The following is an 18674-nucleotide window of genomic DNA, read 5'->3' on the forward strand; positions in this document are numbered from 1 at the left end:
ATATCGATATTTTAAAAAGTATTAATTTTTTTTAAATACGTTATTTCTTAAATTTATTTAAATATATTTATTATAAAAAATATTTATTTTTTAAAATTTAAAATTAAATTAAATTAATTTATAAAAAAATAAAAATAAAAGTCCAGTAAAATACCCGGTCTTGTCTATTTTATCCTATACCGGTGCAGAATTAATTTCTCAAATGCTAATAGTAAACACAATTGTCTATTGTTAGTACCATTGGAAGGAAAATAAAAATTTTGTATAAGAAAAATTTCGGAGCCGGGCATTGTCTCGTCTTAACATCCTGTGTCTGAATGAATCTGATACCCCGTTCCAATTTCCAACACAGAAAAATGATTGCCAGTTGAGACGACATTCTTCCCTACCCCAGTTCATCAATCATTACAGTTCAATCAATGCCTTCAAACGCCACTCCATTATGGAACGACGCCGTTTCTTCCCTGAAAGCCTGCCCTCTCCTTTCGTCGTTCCCTTCGCTTCAAAATTCAAGCACGCAACACAACGTGCACCACTATTTCCAGACACAAACTAACAAGATTCGGAGAGCATTTTTACAGAGAGAGGGAGACACTACCCGGATCCGATTCGGAAAATGGGCAAGGATCTCAGCGAGGAGCAGGTCTCTTCCATGAAAGAAGCCTTCACGCTCTTCGATACCGACGGTGATGGGAAGATCGCCCCTTCCGAATTGGGGATCCTAATGCGCTCTCTTGGGGGAAACCCCACTCAGGCCCAACTCAAGACCATTATCACCGGGGAAAGCCTAAACACTCCTTTTGATTTTCACAGATTCCTCGATCTAATGGCCAAGCACATGAAGACCGAGCCCTTCGATCGCCAGCTCCGTGATGCCTTCAAGGTGCTCGACAAGGACTCCACTGGGTTCGTTTCCGTTGTGGATCTGCGCCACATTTTGACTAGTATTGGAGAGAAGCTCGAGCCATCCGAGTTCGACGAATGGATCCGAGAAGTAGATGTCGATTCCGATGGGAGAATCCGCTACGACGATTTCATTGCTAGGATGGTGGCCAAGTGACGTAAGATCGGTTAAAAATTCGCGGGCTTGTGCTTTTTTTGCTTTTTAAATTTTCACAAGTGCTTTGGTCAGGTTTGCTTTTTTGTTTTTGATTTGGGGAGGCTGGGGGTTGTTTGGACATTGGAAGTGATGGATAATGATGGTGTTCTTCTAATTGTTGAAGTAATGCTAAGTTTTCCATTAAAGGCGTTGGGGCATTCTGTATGTGCATGTTTAAAATGTGTAGCTAGTGTATTGACGCTTTTAGTGAATCTGTTTACTTTCAGGCAATCTAAATTTGCTGATTTTGTATTTGGCTTTCTTGGGCTAACAATTTACTTTGATTTTTTTATTTTATTCCAGATTTCCCTTTTTTCTTTTTCCCCTTTTTGTGGCATTTCATTTGTAATGAATTTGGTACTATTTTGGGATAATTGTAAGGAGCTTAAACTTACATGAGGGCCAGATTTTTGTAGACCCTTGTGCATTCAAGATAATTGTAAGGAATATATTTTATTACCTACAGTTGTCTTTGGTATTCCCTTCTTTGTATGTTTTGTCAAAAATTGACTGATGAAAATGCTGCTGGAGACTAGTAGTAGTTTCTGCTTTCATACTTCATGATACTAATTTGTTGATTGGTTGGGGTTCTAAACCTAATTTATGCCCTGATTTTGACCTCATGCCTCTCATGTATGGTTTAACCAGTCCTAGATCAAGTTTTCCGTTTTAAAATTGAAGAATGAGAGAAACCAGTTGTAGTTGCAGGAAAATAGGAGGGTTTTAGTAACGACTGTAAACGTTTACTATCACAATCTTGAAATTTCATTTTGTCAATGGCAGAGTGAATAAAAGTTTCTACTTCGCGGGGTTGAACTTTGAGATATCAAATTAGATTTGAACCTGGCATACTTAAGCTCAGAAGGTTGTTCGATAAGTAATTCTTATCTGAAAAGCAGGCTGGTCTCCGCTGAGATTTTTATGTATTGGGGCAAGAAAGATTTTAGAAGCCTAGAGTTCAGTGATTTATTCAGATTTATGGCGACTCTTATTTCATTCTTTGGCGCAATGTAGAGTTTACATGATCTTGTCTTCCCTTAAGTTATGCCTAGGTTTGTCCCTTCTACGTTCTTGTCAGTTTGAATGGTTGTTTGTTAGGGAAAATGATTTATTGTTTGATAGGTTTGTCCCTGGCATCACATGTTGCTCCCAATGAAAGAGAAGTTCCTTCAGCTTGTTTTTTGATATTTATAAATAATTATGGTATCAAAATGGAATTTACCAGGCATGTGGTCCTATAATTTGTCAATCTTTAACTGATGTGGAAATTTGTATTTCTGAGTTTGGTCAGTTGAGCAGAGCACCAAATGGAAAAGCAAGCTTGAAACATGACTGAAGTCTTCATTAATATCCAGGTGAATTGGAAGTTTATAGGAGTGTTACATTTCTTTTCCGTGATGAGCAGCAGAAGATTTTAAGTACCCATTTCTGATGGAACTGAGGATTTGCTTTATGTAGGTATTATTAATTTTTAGTTTTGTTTTTGCTTGTGGAGGAATTGAAGCTGTATTTGATTTAATGGATAAAGCAAGTCGGTGGACAAGCCTGTTGGGTATTACAAACCAGAGTAATTACTGTACTATGATCACAGGACATCTCCGTCCATGGAAGAAGGAAAAGGCTTTTTTTTATTTTTTTAATGTTGTTAATATTTGTATGTCTAATTCGATTAATATAATTTGTGATGATTACCATTCTAGTATCAATTTATGCAGTGAGTCAACTACAGCAAGCACTCTGGTGGCTTAGTGAAGATGTGGCAGCTGCTTTAATGTTAGCTAGTCAGATTGGATCTTTATTGGGAAATTGGGGTTCATTAACTAAATTAGGAGCTGCCAGAAAATAATATTTTATTTTTGTTATTAAAGAAACAATATTTCTAAACTATCGTTGTCTTTGTTACTTCATCTTTGGAGCCATAAGATATCGATTAGGGTAAATTTCAAAATCTCACATTTGGCGAAATTTATACTTGAATATTTGTCTTAAACAATGGTTAAATGTTCCACTATAAATATTTTATTTTAAGCGACATTTCAAGTCTCAGATATCAAATGTAATAACTTCAATGTTAAAAAGTTAAAAACTCGAGGGATTAAAATGTTATCTAAAAGGAGAAATAAATAAATTATATTAATGAATTGAATATAATATAATGGAAGTACTCTTAAGAGTACGTATAGAGAACAATGAAGCATATATTTCATTTACTATATATATTACGCTCTTTGAAAAGGTAAGGTGATGGTGTAGGCGGTTCTCAAAAAGCTGTCCTTCATCATCTTAATCGGTAACCATGGACATAGGAGATCTCGGCCTAGTTAATTCAAAGATCTGCTTCGGGTCTGCAACCAAAATGCAGTGGGGAAGAAATCTTTCAATGCACAAAATTCACTCGACCATTTTAAATCATGACAATTTAGAATGCCAAATGTACAAAATGTACAACAATGTCAAACACAACTAATTCTCAGCCAAAACATTAGCAACCTCCATGAAAGTCAATTTGCAACAAATGGTTGTGGAAACTTAGCAGAGACAAGTGAACAGTCATATCTGAGTGTCTATTTTACACCAATTGCCCGACTTTCTGACAACAATTTGGATGTAATGTACAAGGATTCCACATAAGAGGCAAGTAAAAGTGGAAGATAACTTTCACAAGTAGACAGCAAAAGGATTTCAGCAGTTGTGATGTACTGTTTCTTCAATGATTCACAAAGATGTGAAGTATCTTCCTGAGCAATGAGGCAACTTTTTGCATTACTAAGGAGCTGCTCTACAGCATGTGATTCTGAACTTTCTGCAGGAGTCAACGGATTTTCTCCAGACTGACTTTCAGAGCTTCTGTCATCTTTAGGTTGGTCATCTGGATCCTCTTTCTTTTCCTCCTTCTCACTGTGACTCCCACCGGTGCCATCTTTAGGGATGCCACGGACCAAGTCTGGTCGAGCTTCAACCCCAACTCGTCGCAGGTGTAGCTGCATAATGCAGATACCCAATCAGTAATAAAACAGTAGTTGCTAGGCAGAGGAAAGAACACACTCCCTCTCTCTCTCTCTCTCTCTCTCTCCACACACACACAGATAAGCAAACATGGATATTGCATCAACCTGAAGATGCAAGTTCACTTCATCTGGGCGAGAAAGAAATGGGAAATCGCCTCCTGACTTCAAGTAAGCTCTCCTAGCTTCGGGATACCTTTCACTCAATTGGTCTTTGAGCTGCTGAGGAATTGCACAATAGTCGTTTGTCTTCAAGGAGACGGTGGTAAACATGCCAAAAGAAATGCTCAGTTGGTGGAAAGTCTTCTTAATGCACGTGTACACAAACAAATTTCAAATAACTTACATCCATTATAGTGATATATGAATCTGAAAGTAGAAGCGATCCAACTGAAGCAGCATCAACATTCAAGGTCAATCTGGAGGCCAAGTCTTCTCTTGAAAGCGTTTCAACCTGAATTAATAATCAAACATCACAAAATTCAAAGACTCATCAAAGTTTTGACCCTATTCTCATATGGCAGATGTTTAAATTGGCAACAAAGACTGAGGCTACATTTGTTCTATAGAAAACGTTATCAACATGTTTTGCAATTTGGCATGCCCAAAAGTGAGTTCATGGAAAATAATTTCCCGTAATGGAAAAGCCTAAGCTAATTTTGGGAGACCACCTCTCTGTCCCTTTAGTTATTTGTCTGCCATTGTCATAATTCCACTAAGTTTGGATACTTTCTCTATGCATTCGATGATCCTTTGTCATTGTTTCCAAACAAGTTGACATTTTACTTTATATTTTTTGCGCCAACAACTAATTTTCAGTGCTAAAAACCTAGCAGAAAATGACCTATTTCCTCACAAACAGGATATATAGACAGGTTAACTGAGTGCAAGTAGCAAAGGATCAACCTATGGACAAGAAAAGGGGTTTATTCTCCTCACTAGTAGCTTAGACGAATTCTTTGGAAGTACCAGAAAAGAGAAGGAAATGAACACACGATCTGTTGAAAGCATAATAACGTCAGTCGGCAAGAAATTTGCATCCAAAAAGCAGAATAAGCAAGGTGCACCACATCTCAATATTTTTTTGAAGACTTCTTTCCAAAAATAACTGAACTGAAATGCTACATCAGTTCTTTTGTTTTCTAATCACAACCCAATATTCAAGCTGAAAAACCTTATGCAAATTTATTCCTTTTGGGTATTTCATAGTAAAAAGAAAAGTGCCTCACTAGACGGGTGTTAACATTTTTAGCAAATAACAAGAACCAGTAATTCCGACTCTAAAACCAACAGGTCTGCAGTGCAACAATCTGAGCAGTGATCTTTGAGGATACAGCAAAAAGAAAAGAACATGACAGATTAAACAATTTTAGAAGCATGTATCTTACAAACAAAAGAATCAGCTTCTATGATAAAAAGATTAGAACAATACTAAACACATCAAAAGAGATTTAACTAAAGACAGCACAGAGATTATACTAATGGATAAGTGCAATTGGCTTTTTAGCAAAGTCCAAAGAATTAGGTAAAAGACCTACCTGAGAAACAACAAAGTCCACAGAATCTGCAATAAACGGTTCATGAGGACCATCACGAATTCCAGTTAAGACATACCTTTTCAGCAAAAAAGATGGTGTCCAGCTAACACTGCATGAAAAATGTGCAAGTCAATTTTATTGACAAGCTTATGAATTCACACATGGTTACGCTGAACATATCAGGCAAAAAAATAATAAAAAACATAATTGAGATTAGAACATAAAAGTAACAGTTGATACCAAAATGATTTCAAAAACCAGTTACCAGATAATTTTACATTTTTAGGCTGCCTTGTGCACTTTGTTAAACACAAAGACTCATCAACTCACCCCCTCATTCACAGTCCCTTCTGCAAGGATACTGTGATCAGTTGCTAGACAGATGCAACTCAGTAAAAAGAGCTGGATTTCTATGACTTTGTAAATTACCATGCAGATGTATCCATGCACTTTGTCCAACACGTTTACACTCAGCTTAGCTACAGTACACAAACTGTTAAGCCCAAACTACTTGAGTTCAGTTATATTATTCATTTTCCCTCATTCCATCTTACCAAAGCCATTTTCTGAACTTCAATTTTTCTTATCGTACAAGATATTGATATTAATCAATACATATATTATGACAAGTTTGTGCTTTGCCTCTTCTTTCTTCTTTTTTTTTCTTTTTTTATTGTCATATTCCAGTTCGTTTAACCATGCCATAATGTATTTTTATATGTGACCACAATGTTGCACGCATATGATATCTTATCATATGAAGCAACTAATATTGCATTCTGCTACGGAAAATGACAATGATTTAACAAATGGAAGACAAAGTTAATAAACAAATAAAGATGGGCATGATAAATGATCACATACACAGGAGCCCATGGCATTGCAGCTGCAAAACTGCTTGTGTCCAAGAATGTATTTGACAGAATCAATGATCTCACTCGTCTTGGACGATAATGTGCAAAAAGTTGCGCTAAGAAACCACCAAGAGATGTGCCATAAAGATGTATCTGTTAGTACACATTAATCAGTCTAGTCAAACTATATGCCAGTTCTCAGTAAGTAAAGATAGCAAACAAGATAAAATAGCCTATGACATATACAAACATATAAGCTAGTAACTTTTGTCACGATACAATTTTTCTCATTCTCTGCAGCTTAACTGCATAGTTTTGGTGAAAGACAATTAATAATAATGAACAAACTATACAGCTAGAAAAATACAGTAGGTATCATGTGGAGAACTGCTGGCAAAGCACCAATAGATCATCCTTCACCAGAAATACACAAGAACGTTAAAAAGTTCTTGACTCAGAATCATATAGAGATAGCCCAGACTGATGCACCAAAAAGAGTTTTAGAAAAAAATTATCTGACAAGTTAATAATGTGAAATACGTCTGGTGCTTTTATACCAGTGAATCAGCTTCAGAACAAGTTATGAACCCAGAGGCTCTAACAAGGTGGTACCACCTAGGCTAAGTGGCCACTCCATAGTCATAGTTAAAAAGCCGAAAAAGGGGGAAAAAAAAAGATACTGGCTCCTGAGGGCTTGGCTTTTTAAATATTTGGACCATGAATCAACTCAATCATATGCAAGGAAAGGTTCAAATCAGTAGTAGGAATTTTAAATTTTAAAAAAGAAAGGCACATAAAGGAAAAAAGCAGTTGGCATGCTACAACACTACTGTCTACATAATTCAATATGATTAATTAAAATAATGCAATGAGAAAGTTAAGGTTCTTACGTGATGAACATCAATGACATCCAAGAATTTTTCAAATGCTTGAATCCACTCTTGATGATTCCATACACGAGGAATATCAACAGAAATCACCCGATAACCCTGAAAAATTGCAAAAGACACATTATGTTAAACAGCTTTAACAGGATGATATTGACAGCAACTATGAGTAGTGAAACTTGAAACCTAAAAACAATGGATAATTATAGATTATGATTAATTTTTTGAAAACCGCAACAGACTGGATTGGGCACCAGATTAAGATCAATATGCTTTTTCTTATTTTTACCTTGAATATATATATATGTCCGACTAGTTGTTGATTGGTTAAACTGATTGAACCAGTTAGCTTTCCATTTAACCAACAGGTTGAGGTTCAAAAAATTGGTTATGAAAACAGGAAAAGATCATCAATAAATCTATTGAAATAAACAACAGAATGTAGCAGCTTCAGAACAATAGACTTTCCATATATACCAATACTACAATTGTTAGAAAGAACAAATCCACACAAATGGAAAAGATTTAACAATTTTACTTTGTTTATTTATATTTTATTTTAGAAACAGTAATCCAGTAACTACTTATGATTCTTATCCAACATAGCATCAAGTACCCAAATGAGGTACTTGCTGTCAGAGGAAGAACCACAAAAGAAAGATATAATCCTATGGATATCCATAGTGCAACATGACCATGAGAATGAATCTCTAACAATTTGTCCACAAAAGAAAGAGAAGAAAGGAAATTTTCAACCGTGCCCATCTATTCTTATAGCTGACTACAACATTATATTACCTTCATGGACAACGACATAATCTGTTTATAGTAAACATCAGCTGTCCCTGCTATTCCAGGAAGGCAAATCAGCGGCGGAACCACTTTAGGACCAAAATCATAGTAACGCCACTGCTTCGTGCCAATCTATAAGGAAAAAGAATAAGGTGGAATTACAAATTGAGATGCAGCAAACAAAAATATCAAAAGAACAATAGTATTCTTCATTTGCGTCCAAACAATTGACATAGAACAAAGAGTCTAAGGTTACAAACAAAGCCAGTTGTATAGTAAAATGAAGCTACGGATTGAAATTCAACGTTAATACTGAACAGACCGAACGCTAATAAAATGTTCAAGTTCAAGGTCATAAGAATACAAAGAAAAACAACCGAAAATTACAGTTTAAGCATCTCGCAGCAAATATTTCATCTTTCAGATTGAAAATTGAAACTTACCCTACCGATGGGATACATACATACATACCATGAATTTCATCAATGTCTTGATACAATACATTATAACTAAAGGAATTGAAAAAGGAGTAAGCAGAGTAAATTAACAAGCTATAATTGAACACACCCAGATCAATAAACGTCGAAATTGAGAAAAACCCAATGCAGAAAACTGACACAGGAAACTATAACTAAAACCCAGCAAAAAAATAAATGTTAAGACAAAACCCACAATGAAATTAATGCTAAAAAAGCAAAAATCGAAAAAAAAATGGGAGGGGGGGATAAAATAGATTAAAAAACACTAACAGGGATCTTGTGGAGAGGAACTTGAGACTTGAAGTAAACATAATCACCGGGCGCCGAGAAGACGCCTTTCATTGCTAATAATCCAGGCCTCGAACATAAAATCTCGTATCAGTGGGAAGAAGGATGTCAGATTTGATAGAAGAAATGAATCACTATCATTATTAATCCCCTTTTTCTTTTTCTTTTTTTCTCAAGTATTATCAATTCGTTTTTTGGGATCAATGTGGTCACTGTTATCGATTGATTTGATCGCGCAAGTATTCGTTGTTTTTTCGAATTCTATTTATTAATTAATTAATTTCGGCGAAAGGTCTTGACTGGATGATAGAACTACGTGGCTAGTCTTCGGTCATTCATGGAGAAAATTTTATAATCGGACGATTGTTCTGTGATTAATGAAAACTTATATTGGAGCATTAAATTTTTGAAAAATGTTTTTATAAATTTGTTTCCTCTACATTCAAAAGTTATACTATTATTTTAATAAAATATTTATTACATATTTTATAAAAAATTTAATACATAAATTTTCCACTTTAGATAAAATGTGTACAGCTATAAAATGCAAAAAATGTGCAATTAGTGGGTTAGTGTTTTAAACCACAATTAATAATTAGTAATTTTATCACTTTAAATTATGAATTTGATATAAGTGTTGTATATGTAAATTGGATATTCTACTTTGAGAAGATAATGTTGCTTTGGCCAATTCCTCAGGCCCGAGAATTCGTTCGGTTCGATTTAAAATCGAATCTCATTAATAAATTAAAAATTAAAATTTTAATATTTATAAAATTTAAATTAAATTAATTTTTATTAAAAATTAAATTAAATTAAATTAATATAATTTAATTCGATTTGATGAATTTAAATTTTTAATAAATTTTTTAATTTTTATATTTTATTTTTTAAAATTTATTTAAAATATTTTAATTTTAATATAATTTAATATCTCTATATTATTGAAAATAATATATTATTATTACTAAATCGATTCGATCTGATTTTTTTAATTTTTTTTAATTAAAATCAAATCGAATTAAAATAATTAAAATTTTAAAATTAAAAATTAAATTAAATTAAATCAAAATAAATAAAAAAATTAAATTAAAATTTAAAATTAATTTGAATCAATTAATTTTTTCAGATTTAAATTAAATATTGCTCGCAGACCCTTTGACTTTGAGTACGTTTTTATTTCCAAAGATAAAAACTACATTGACAAAGGGTATGAGCCCAAATACAGGAGACAGGACAAAGTCAGCCCACAAACAGATAGCCCATAATTCAAACAATAACTACAACTAGAAAGTAACCTAGCTGTAACAAATGTTGAAGGGACCAACGTCGTCGCCGCTACCGCGCAATCAGAGGCGTCCCATCACCATCTCATCGGAAAAATGTTTCTTCATTCCAAGCACTCGAAGACACCTAGTATAACAACAACCCAACAAGTAGAGGCCCATTATATATTGATAATAAATTCCACTCAGAGCTACAAACTCTTAATTATTCAAATCTCTCAAAGAACAAATACTCAAATGGCGATGAGAAGATGCCATTTCCATAGAAATCTTTACAGGACAAAGGAAAATATTATTAGGCCGGCAATTGACAAATCAGCCCTGTGAACGGCATCAAAGACCTTTCTATTCTAAAGTTTTCAGTTATTACATCGCTATCAAAATGCACGTCAAATAATTAAAGTTTATATGTTCGTCATCCCATGGACCGATTATAATAATAATGAATATCATTTAATTTACATAAGATTTAAAAATAAATTAAATATTTTTCAATAATATGAATTAAAATTAAACATTTAATTGACTTGTATTGCTATATTTATTGCAGAGCTTCCCTCTTGCTCTAACATTCAATAATATCTTTTTTTTTTTCTACGGACTCCATGCTAATTTCGCCCACACCCTATGGGTGTTTTTATTCATTTAAAGAAATAATAATAAATCAGATAAAGCAATTGGTTTTATCTGTCCTCTTTCTTCCCATCATAAAGATTCCAGTGTCATTCAATCATATTGATTGATGGAACCGACCATCTGTTAAAGGCTTTGCATACTTGCCTTCCACTCTCAGAAAGAATGGAAACTGCTTCATACATTAATTTCACCTTCATCTTATTCATAGTTCTATTCATTACTGCATATTACTGGTATCCTCAAGACAAACTAGATTTTCAGGGTTGCTCCGAATCCACCCCATGTTGCACATCCAAGAATCGATTTTCCTCCAACTCGGGATTGGCTTCAGAGACCCAGATACACAAGCTCAAAGTTGGAACCCCTCAGCACCCACTAGATCCACTTACTGTACGAGAAATCAACAAGGTCAGAACCATCCTCTCATCCTATGAGCCCTTTTTGTCTTCCTTCCCACCTATTCACTTTTTATCACTTGATGAACCTGACAAGCAACGGATCTTGGGGTGGAACCAAGGTGATCCTCTTCCTCCTAGGAAGGCACTTGTACTTGCACTGCTTAATGGACAGTCTAATGTGCTCACAGTTGATTTGGAGTTGAGCCGAGTCACGAGCCATGAAATCAAGCTTGGGGCAGGGTACCCTATGGTGTCTATGGACGACATCTCTGCTGCAATCAAGGTGGCAGCATCTCACCAAGAGTTGAACCAATCTGCCATCGCAAGAGGGGTTCCCTTATCGGAATTGTCTTGCATCTCACCCTCACCTGGTTGGTATGGGCCTGATGAGGAAGGGAGAAGGGTTATTAAGGTCCAGTGCTTTTCTAGCCAGGACACAGTCAATTTCTACATGAGGCCACTCGAAGGGCTAACCATAACCGTGGACCTTGATGAAAAAGAGGTGGTAAAATTTATTGACAAGGGGAGAGGAATTCCAGTTCCAAAAGCCACTAACACAGATTACAGATACACAGCACAAGAAAAGCCGCCAGAAATGGAGCCATTAAACCCAATATCAATAGAACAACCAAAAGGTCCAAGCTTTAGCATAGAAAATGGGCACATCGTTAAATGGGCAAATTGGGTTTTCCACCTGAAGGCTGACCAACGAGCTGGCATGATCATTTCCAAGGCTATGGTTAGGGACTCGGAGACTGGGGTGCTAAGAAGTGTGATGTACAAAGGGTTCGCTTCAGAATTGTTTGTGCCTTACATGGACCCTGATGAGAACTGGTATTTTAAGACATATATGGATGCGGGCGAGTTTGGTCTAGGGGCAACAGCGATGTCACTTGTGCCACTAAATGATTGCCCTAGGCACTCCCACTACATAGATGGAATTTTTGTGTCTTCTGATGGGAAGCCATATGTTCAACCCAATATGATTTGTGTGTTCGAACGGTATGCTGGAGATATCGGCTGGCGTCACTCGGAGGTCCCTGTTAATGGTTTCGAGGTGCGTAACTTTGTTAAATGATATCGTGGTTACTGGTTAGACTTGTAGAGATATTGAAGATCTTAAAACTGTGGACAGATTAGAGAATCAAGGGCTAAAGTGACACTCGTGGCTCGAATGGCAGCATCAGTAGGAAACTATGATTACATATTTGATTGGGAATTTCAAACTGATGGTTTGATTCGCATTAAGGTCGATTCTTTTACCATACACTTTAACATCACCCTAACTCCCATTTCTTTATCGAGGGTAAATGTCTACTTTGTATCTAGCAGGTGTCTCTTTCAGGGATGCTGATGGTGAAAGGGACAACTTATCGAAATGTGTATCAAATACCCAAGCAAGAAGAAATGTCGATCCCATTGGTCTCTGAAAACGTCATCGGTGTTGTACATGATCATTTCATCACTTACCACCTGGACATGGATATTGATGACACGAATAACACACTTGTTAAGGTTCATTTAGTCAAGGAAGAGACTTTGCCAGGTGAATCACCCAGAAAAAGCTACATAAAAGCAAAGAGAGAGACGGTAAAAACAGAGGAAGACGCAAGAATTAAGCTTAAGCTCTATGACCCTTCAGAATTTCACGTAACCAACCCTTCAAAGCGGTCTAGATTGGGAAATCCTGCAGGGTATAAAATTGTTCCTGGTGGGAACGCAGCTAGCTTGCTTGATCACCTTGATCCTCCGCAGAAAAGAAGTGCTTTCACAAACAACCAGGTACTTTACAATCCTGATAAATGCATTTGTAGAACCTTATTTATATAATTATGGGATTGAAGTTGGATATAATCTGTTGTTAGATATGGGTTACCCCATACAACCGAACCGAACAATGGGCCGGTGGACTGCTAGTGTACCAAAGCAGGGGAGATGACACAATTGCTGTGTGGTCTCAAAGGTATGTCCAGATTAGAAACCCTGAACATTTATTTTGATGATGTTCTATTCTTTGAACAATAAACGAATGCTTCTTGTAATTAATGATGAACAGGAATCGTAATATTGAGAATAAAGATATTGTGTTGTGGTACACATTGGGATTCCATCACGTTCCGTGCCAGGAGGATTTCCCTGTAATGCCGGTTGTGTCTTCGAGCTTTGATTTAAAGCCTGTAAATTTCTTCGAAAGCAGTCCCATTCTAAGAGCTGCACCATTCTTGGAGAAGGACCTACCCGTCTGTCGCCCTGCAGATGGACGGTTTTGAAGTTCTTGAGGTAGAATCATATCCACTTTGATTGGAGTGATTCTCACAAAAAATAAATAAAATAACTGGAGTGTGCTCAAAGCTCCATGGGTCAAAATTTGATGTGGACAGGTCTGCTAATAGTTCCGGTTCTGAACAATAAACTAAAATTTATTTGTAGATGGCTTAATGTAGAAGCCGATTCTCATATGTATTCGCTTTTTGTAAATATCAAATATATTATCCATCTCTAATGTAAGCATATAGTTCCCCATAACTTAAATAGGGGTTAACAAAAGTAAGCCAGGACATGTCCAAATAATATAAATTTATTTAAATTTAAAATTAAATTATTTATATTTTATATCTTTATAAAATATAAATTATCTATAACTTATCTAATTAATTTAAAATAAAAGCATAATTAATTAAAAATAAAATATTACTTATATAAAAAGTAAAAAATATATTTTATATATGAGTGAGCAGTATAAAATTATAGTGTATTTGAGTAAACTGTTACTGCACTATATTTATTATAAAGTTATATTTACAGATAACTACCTAGTGATAAATGTATTTAAATAAACCGTTACCGCACGGTATTTATTATAAAGCTATACTTCCATATAGCTCCTTGTGCCTAAGCGGTGGAGTACAATGGATAAACTATTAGTGCCGCTAAGAGCTATTCGTAGAGTGTTGGATCAGATAACCTTGGTGTTGGAATAGCCAGCAGAGGATTCTTCAACTTCAAAACAATCCCAAACTTTTCCGACAGGTCCACTGTTTTCCTTTCTGGCAATTTCCAATCAAAGGAGTGCAGAAGGGTGGCAAGTAAATACAAAAACATCCTCTCAGCCATTGCGATCCCAGCACAAATCCTGCGTCCAGATCCAAATGGGAAATAACTGAAGTCACTTCCACTGTAGTCCCATTGACTATCCAAAAACCTCTCAGGTCTAAACTCTAATGGATCTTCCCAAGCTGAAGGGTCTCTGTGGATCGCCCACGCGTTAATGAAAACTCGAGCACCCTTTGGAATGGTGTAGCCTCCCACAGTGCAGGTTTCACTAGGGCAGTGAGGGACTAACAGAGGGAGTGCAGGGTGCAATCGCAGTGACTCTTTCATGATGGCATATAGATAAGGTAGTTGGTGCATGTGAGACTCTTCTACAGAGTTGTTCTTGCCAACTACTGCATCCAATTCTTGCTGAACTTTTTTCATCACTTCTGGCTTGTTCATAATTTCTGCCATCGCAAACTCAATTGCGTTTGAGGATGTGTCTGTACCACCCACAATCATATCCTGTAAATAAAGCAAACAAATTAAATTTAAAAAAAGGACATGTTTTAGAAAAATGGGAAATGGTATGTATATAAACAACACAATACAGTTAAATTTGAGAAGAGCAATTTTCATCTTGGAAGGAAAATTATCTAACGGTTATTGAATTTAATACCCATTTTAGTTGTGCTCAAAGAAATTTCAGATTCTCAATATTTGATATGACAAACTAACCATTAAGAAGTAAACATATAATAATCCGCCATATAACAGAGAGGCCAATAAAGGAGCTGATTGGCTGGCTAAGGCAGCCCACTCAACACCAATTGCCTTCCAGATGATCAAGGATATGCCAGAAGGCCTAGGACATTCTGAGTAAAGATATGAGTATTCCCAGTTGCTCTATCTGAGCTGTAAGCTCTCCCCCTATTTACCAAAGAAAAAAACTAAACATTGAGAAATCAATTTGGGAGTTGCACTGATGAAAGCACCTCCTAACGAATCTTGTTTATATTTCTACATATGCAAACATGCAACTTGCAAACCAAGGTCACAATCATATTTGGATTTTCTTGAAAAGAGTGATTTTTTTTTTCGCTTATCTGCAGAATAAGCGAACAAAAGAAATCAGCTTCGCAAGTCTCGACTTTCTGTGATAGAGTTAACCCCACACGACACAAATATCATCAAGTCTATTGCATAGTGCAAAAAATTCTCGCCCACACAGTTCTTATCGCTGTTCCCTCTTCCTTTCCACCAAAAACATAAGTTCATAACCTTGTCTTAGCCGGTATTTATCTTCTTTTTTCCTTTTTCCTCAATATATGAGTTCAAACTCCGGTGAGGCCTTTCAGATCTAGAGGTGACTCCAAAGCCAATGGGCTAAAGCCATTGTGACTATTTATTAAACTGTGTTATTAGTCTTGATTATACAGATAAGTGAGCTAAATTTTCTAATGGTTTCTGGTTTCTTAAAATTCAAATTGCTAATAATATTCTGCATTATAAAGAAGAAGAGCAATTTTACATACCATAAGCAAGGCTTTGAGGTGAGTCATGGTTAGCGGTGTCTTGGTATCTCCCTCATCCTTCACCTTCAACAAGAATTGCAAGAAGTCTTTAGAATCTTTACCACTATCCCGACCTTCTCCGTCCATCTTCACCCGTTTATCAATCACCTTCTCAAACATCCCATCGAACTGCTTCGCCAACTTATCCATCTTCTTCAGCATGCCTTGCAAGTCAAATCGACTCAAACCCGGAAAAAAATCCGAAATATTCGGCTTCCCCAATAACTCGGTCATCTCCGCAATCACTTCCCTAAACTCTGCTCCTAGGCTAGCCCTCTCCTTCCCTTGTATCGTGCCTCCCCATAACATATTGGTTATCACGTTTAATATAGTTAAAAAGACTTGCTCTCCAAAGTTCACCGGTGACCCGGCCTTACTATAAAGGTAACTTACAGTTTGTCTGACCTCGTTGCGGCGAAGTGGGTAAAAGGAGTCCAAAGTGGTGTTGCTAAGCATTTTCAGAACACATACCTTTCTCAGCATCCTCCACTCTGGCCCATATGGTGTCCAAACGATATCGGAACCACCGTAAGCGGAGGCCCGGGCCACATCCGGGACATCTCGATTAGCAAAAGTTATGTCCTTGTCTTTGAGAACTTCTCGGGCCAGAGATGGAGAGGTGATCACAATCCCAAGCTTGTATCCGAGTTGGAGCTTGTAGATTGGCCCGTAAGTACGGGCCAAGGATGCAAAGTAAGAGTGAAGTTCCGGGTCAAGAGAGGCGAGGTTGCCGATGAAGGGGAGGGCCGGTGGGCCTGGTGGCAGTGGCGAGCTCCCTTTGTTGGAGTTGACATGCACCCATGTATAGCAAAGGACGGCGAAGAAGGCGCAGAGGGCCAATAATATAGAAGGAGAGAGATCGGTGCCGAAATTTCCAAGAAAATTTGAGATGGTCGTCATTGTGGAGTTGTGGAATGAGATTAAAGAGGTGAACAGCATTATTTAAATAGAAGCATAGCATAACAAAGAGCAGCAGACTAGAAAGTTGAAGATGCTTCGGTATGAGTAAGGACAAAAGTAAATTGTGAAGGTGCCGGCACAACGAGACTTCGGTATCTCAAGACAGCAGCCAATAATAGTAAGAGACGGGAAACCAATAACAGTAAGAGACGGAAAACCAATAATAGTAAGAGACGGAAAAATATATAATCTTTTTTAAAAAAAATACTATATTTTTTTAAAAATATATTTTCTGCTAATTAAATATTTTAAATATTAAAAAAATATAAAATATTTTTATGAAAAATATTCTCAATAAAATAAATGAAACTTTATTTAAAATTAAAATTTTATTTACTTAATTTTTAATTATTCAATAAAAATTTTAATATTTTTAGTTTAAAATTTTTCCCAAAGGATTGGATTTAATTAAATTTTTAAAAACTTTGATTTAAAAGAAATGTTAAGTTCAGTAAAAGTGCTATTTTCTTTTTTCTTTTTTTGTTTTAATTCTCCTGAGAGTGGATTAAATTAAAGGTTCAATAGGCAATGAGCCAAATACAATTGCCTGTTGAGCTACTGGATCTGGATTGCAAAGAAAAGAATGATCGCGAAGGCCTTTGGAAGCAAGAGCATATGCAGCCTTATTTCCAGGATTTTTTAAGGGATGCGATTGGCAAGTTGATAAATATGTGGCAGTTCTAGTTGCGCATTCCTTCATTATTATGACTTTGATTTGATGGACCCAATTTCTTTCTAAATAAATATTTGTCCGTTTATGCCATTTGACATTAATATATTAAATATTTAAGTTATAATTATAATTATTAAATATTTAAAATCATATTAATTAAATATAAATTAACTCTATTATAAATTATTAATTAAAAAAATGCATAAATTTATTGTTTATTATGTTTAAAACTTTATTGATCATGCTATAATTTTTTGTAAAATAGTGTCCGCAACGAAGCCGGATCTTCTCCGAGGACAACTAATGACAGTGCGTGTGGAATGAGAAAATGGATATTTACTTTCCAGCAAAGCAAGTGCTGTAATTATCAATGTACATAGTTTTTTGCTGTTCAGAAAAAAAAAAAAAAAAAAAATATATATATATATATATATATATATATATAAAATAAATTTAAAAAAAATAATAAAATAGCGATTAAAATTTCACACTTATAATTGAATAAGCATTTAATGATTTTTCTCAATTAGAGACTTATTGATCATTCTTTATTAATTTCCCTCATCTCTGACTTCCATTGAAGCCACGAATCCAAATCCCAACCAACCCAACTCCATTCAATTTATGTTTTCTTTACTATATATAACATTTAAAATTTTAGAACAATTTACTAAAAAAAACTATCATTTTTTATAAATTAATATATATGTTTGGCCATCACATTAAGTAAAATTTGGCGATTTATATTTATTGTTAGAGTAAAGAAAACAAATAATAATAATTTTTTAGAAAAAAAAAAAAAAAAGAAAGAAAGGGAGTAGGACTGTAGGAGGCCATGTGATTTGAGAGGTGGACATTGAAGGAGTGGTCAATATTCAATAACAAATTAACAACTGCGTGATGAAATATTTATTTAAGCAAAAAATTCAAGTGAATGGCAGTTGCTTTTGCCCAACTGATCTTGACTACTTCGTCTTTTGTTTATAGATTTTAATTTTGATTAGAGACCTCTGTGTGTTTTTATTTTTATTGTTTCAGTTAAATGGTTGAATTTGTGATATAACTAACTACTCCCTCTCTCTTTCGGTAGATAGAGGTTTTTTTTTTCTTATTTTTGAGGCATATGCCTCTTCTTTGCTGGATCTTGCGGCTGCCCCATCCTTTTTGGGTGG

At 35.4% G+C, this 18674-nt stretch overlaps 4 protein-coding genes across 4 annotated transcripts; 2 read left to right on the forward strand and 2 right to left on the reverse strand.

Moving 5' to 3' along the window:
- The first annotated feature begins 291 nt into the window (after positions 1-291).
- LOC110609496 (probable calcium-binding protein CML13) lies at positions 292-1351 on the forward strand. The gene has a single exon (XM_021749093.2). It carries the CDS (start codon positions 617-619, stop codon positions 1058-1060), a length of 444 nt encoding a protein of 147 aa, XP_021604785.1. The 5' UTR covers positions 292-616; the 3' UTR covers positions 1061-1351.
- Positions 1352-3474: 2123 nt separating this feature from the next.
- On the reverse strand, positions 3475-9174 carry LOC110609491 (maspardin). Its single transcript, XM_021749084.2, has 8 exons — positions 8925-9174; positions 8182-8307; positions 7387-7485; positions 6507-6649; positions 5643-5751; positions 4451-4558; positions 4213-4353; positions 3475-4080 (listed from the first exon to the last, which is right to left on the reverse strand). The coding sequence occupies exons 1-8, from the start codon at positions 8994-8996 to the stop codon at positions 3664-3666; spliced, it is 1215 nt and encodes a 404-aa protein (XP_021604776.1). The 5' UTR covers positions 8997-9174; the 3' UTR covers positions 3475-3663.
- A 1722-nt stretch (positions 9175-10896) lies between these two features.
- On the forward strand, positions 10897-13755 carry LOC110609489 (primary amine oxidase). The gene is made up of 5 exons (XM_021749082.2): positions 10897-12319; positions 12398-12511; positions 12595-13044; positions 13128-13225; positions 13319-13755. Exons 1-5 carry the CDS (start codon positions 11027-11029, stop codon positions 13530-13532), a joined length of 2169 nt encoding a protein of 722 aa, XP_021604774.2. The 5' UTR covers positions 10897-11026; the 3' UTR covers positions 13533-13755.
- A 202-nt stretch (positions 13756-13957) lies between these two features.
- LOC110609490 (flavonoid 3'-monooxygenase CYP75B137) lies at positions 13958-16978 on the reverse strand. The gene is made up of 2 exons (XM_021749083.2): positions 15831-16978; positions 13958-14820 (listed from the first exon to the last, which is right to left on the reverse strand). Exons 1-2 carry the CDS (start codon positions 16806-16808, stop codon positions 14200-14202), a joined length of 1599 nt encoding a protein of 532 aa, XP_021604775.1. The 5' UTR covers positions 16809-16978; the 3' UTR covers positions 13958-14199.
- Between the last annotated feature and the right edge of the window lie 1696 nt (positions 16979-18674).

The sequence above is a fragment of the Manihot esculenta genome, chromosome 2 (genome assembly GCF_001659605.2).
Source record: "Manihot esculenta cultivar AM560-2 chromosome 2, M.esculenta_v8, whole genome shotgun sequence".
Taxonomy (NCBI): Eukaryota; Viridiplantae; Streptophyta; class Magnoliopsida; order Malpighiales; family Euphorbiaceae; genus Manihot; species Manihot esculenta.

Excerpts from the sequence above, each read along its gene's own strand:
- LOC110609489 (XM_021749082.2), top strand. The coding sequence starts at position 11,027 with ATGGAAACTGCTTCATACATTAATTTCACCTTCATCTTATTCATAGTT. Across the intron at positions 12,512-12,594 it reads ATGGTTTGATTCGCATTAAG|GTGTCTCTTTCAGGGATGCT; the intron begins GTCGATTCTTTT and ends TGTATCTAGCAG. Across the intron at positions 13,226-13,318 it reads ATTGCTGTGTGGTCTCAAAG|GAATCGTAATATTGAGAATA; the intron begins GTATGTCCAGAT and ends AATGATGAACAG.
- LOC110609496 (XM_021749093.2), top strand. The coding sequence starts at position 617 with ATGGGCAAGGATCTCAGCGAGGAGCAGGTCTCTTCCATGAAAGAAGCC.
- LOC110609491 (XM_021749084.2), bottom strand. The coding sequence starts at position 8,996 with ATGAAAGGCGTCTTCTCGGCGCCCGGTGATTATGTTTACTTCAAGTCT. Across the intron at positions 5,752-6,506 it reads GCAATGCCATGGGCTCCTGT|TGTTAGCTGGACACCATCTT; the intron begins GTATGTGATCAT and ends TTTTTCATGCAG. Across the intron at positions 4,354-4,450 it reads CATATATCACTATAATGGAT|ACAAACGACTATTGTGCAAT; the intron begins GTAAGTTATTTG and ends GTCTCCTTGAAG.
- LOC110609490 (XM_021749083.2), bottom strand. The coding sequence starts at position 16,808 with ATGCTGTTCACCTCTTTAATCTCATTCCACAACTCCACAATGACGACC. Across the intron at positions 14,821-15,830 it reads ACCTCAAAGCCTTGCTTATG|GATATGATTGTGGGTGGTAC; the intron begins GTATGTAAAATT and ends CTTTATTTACAG.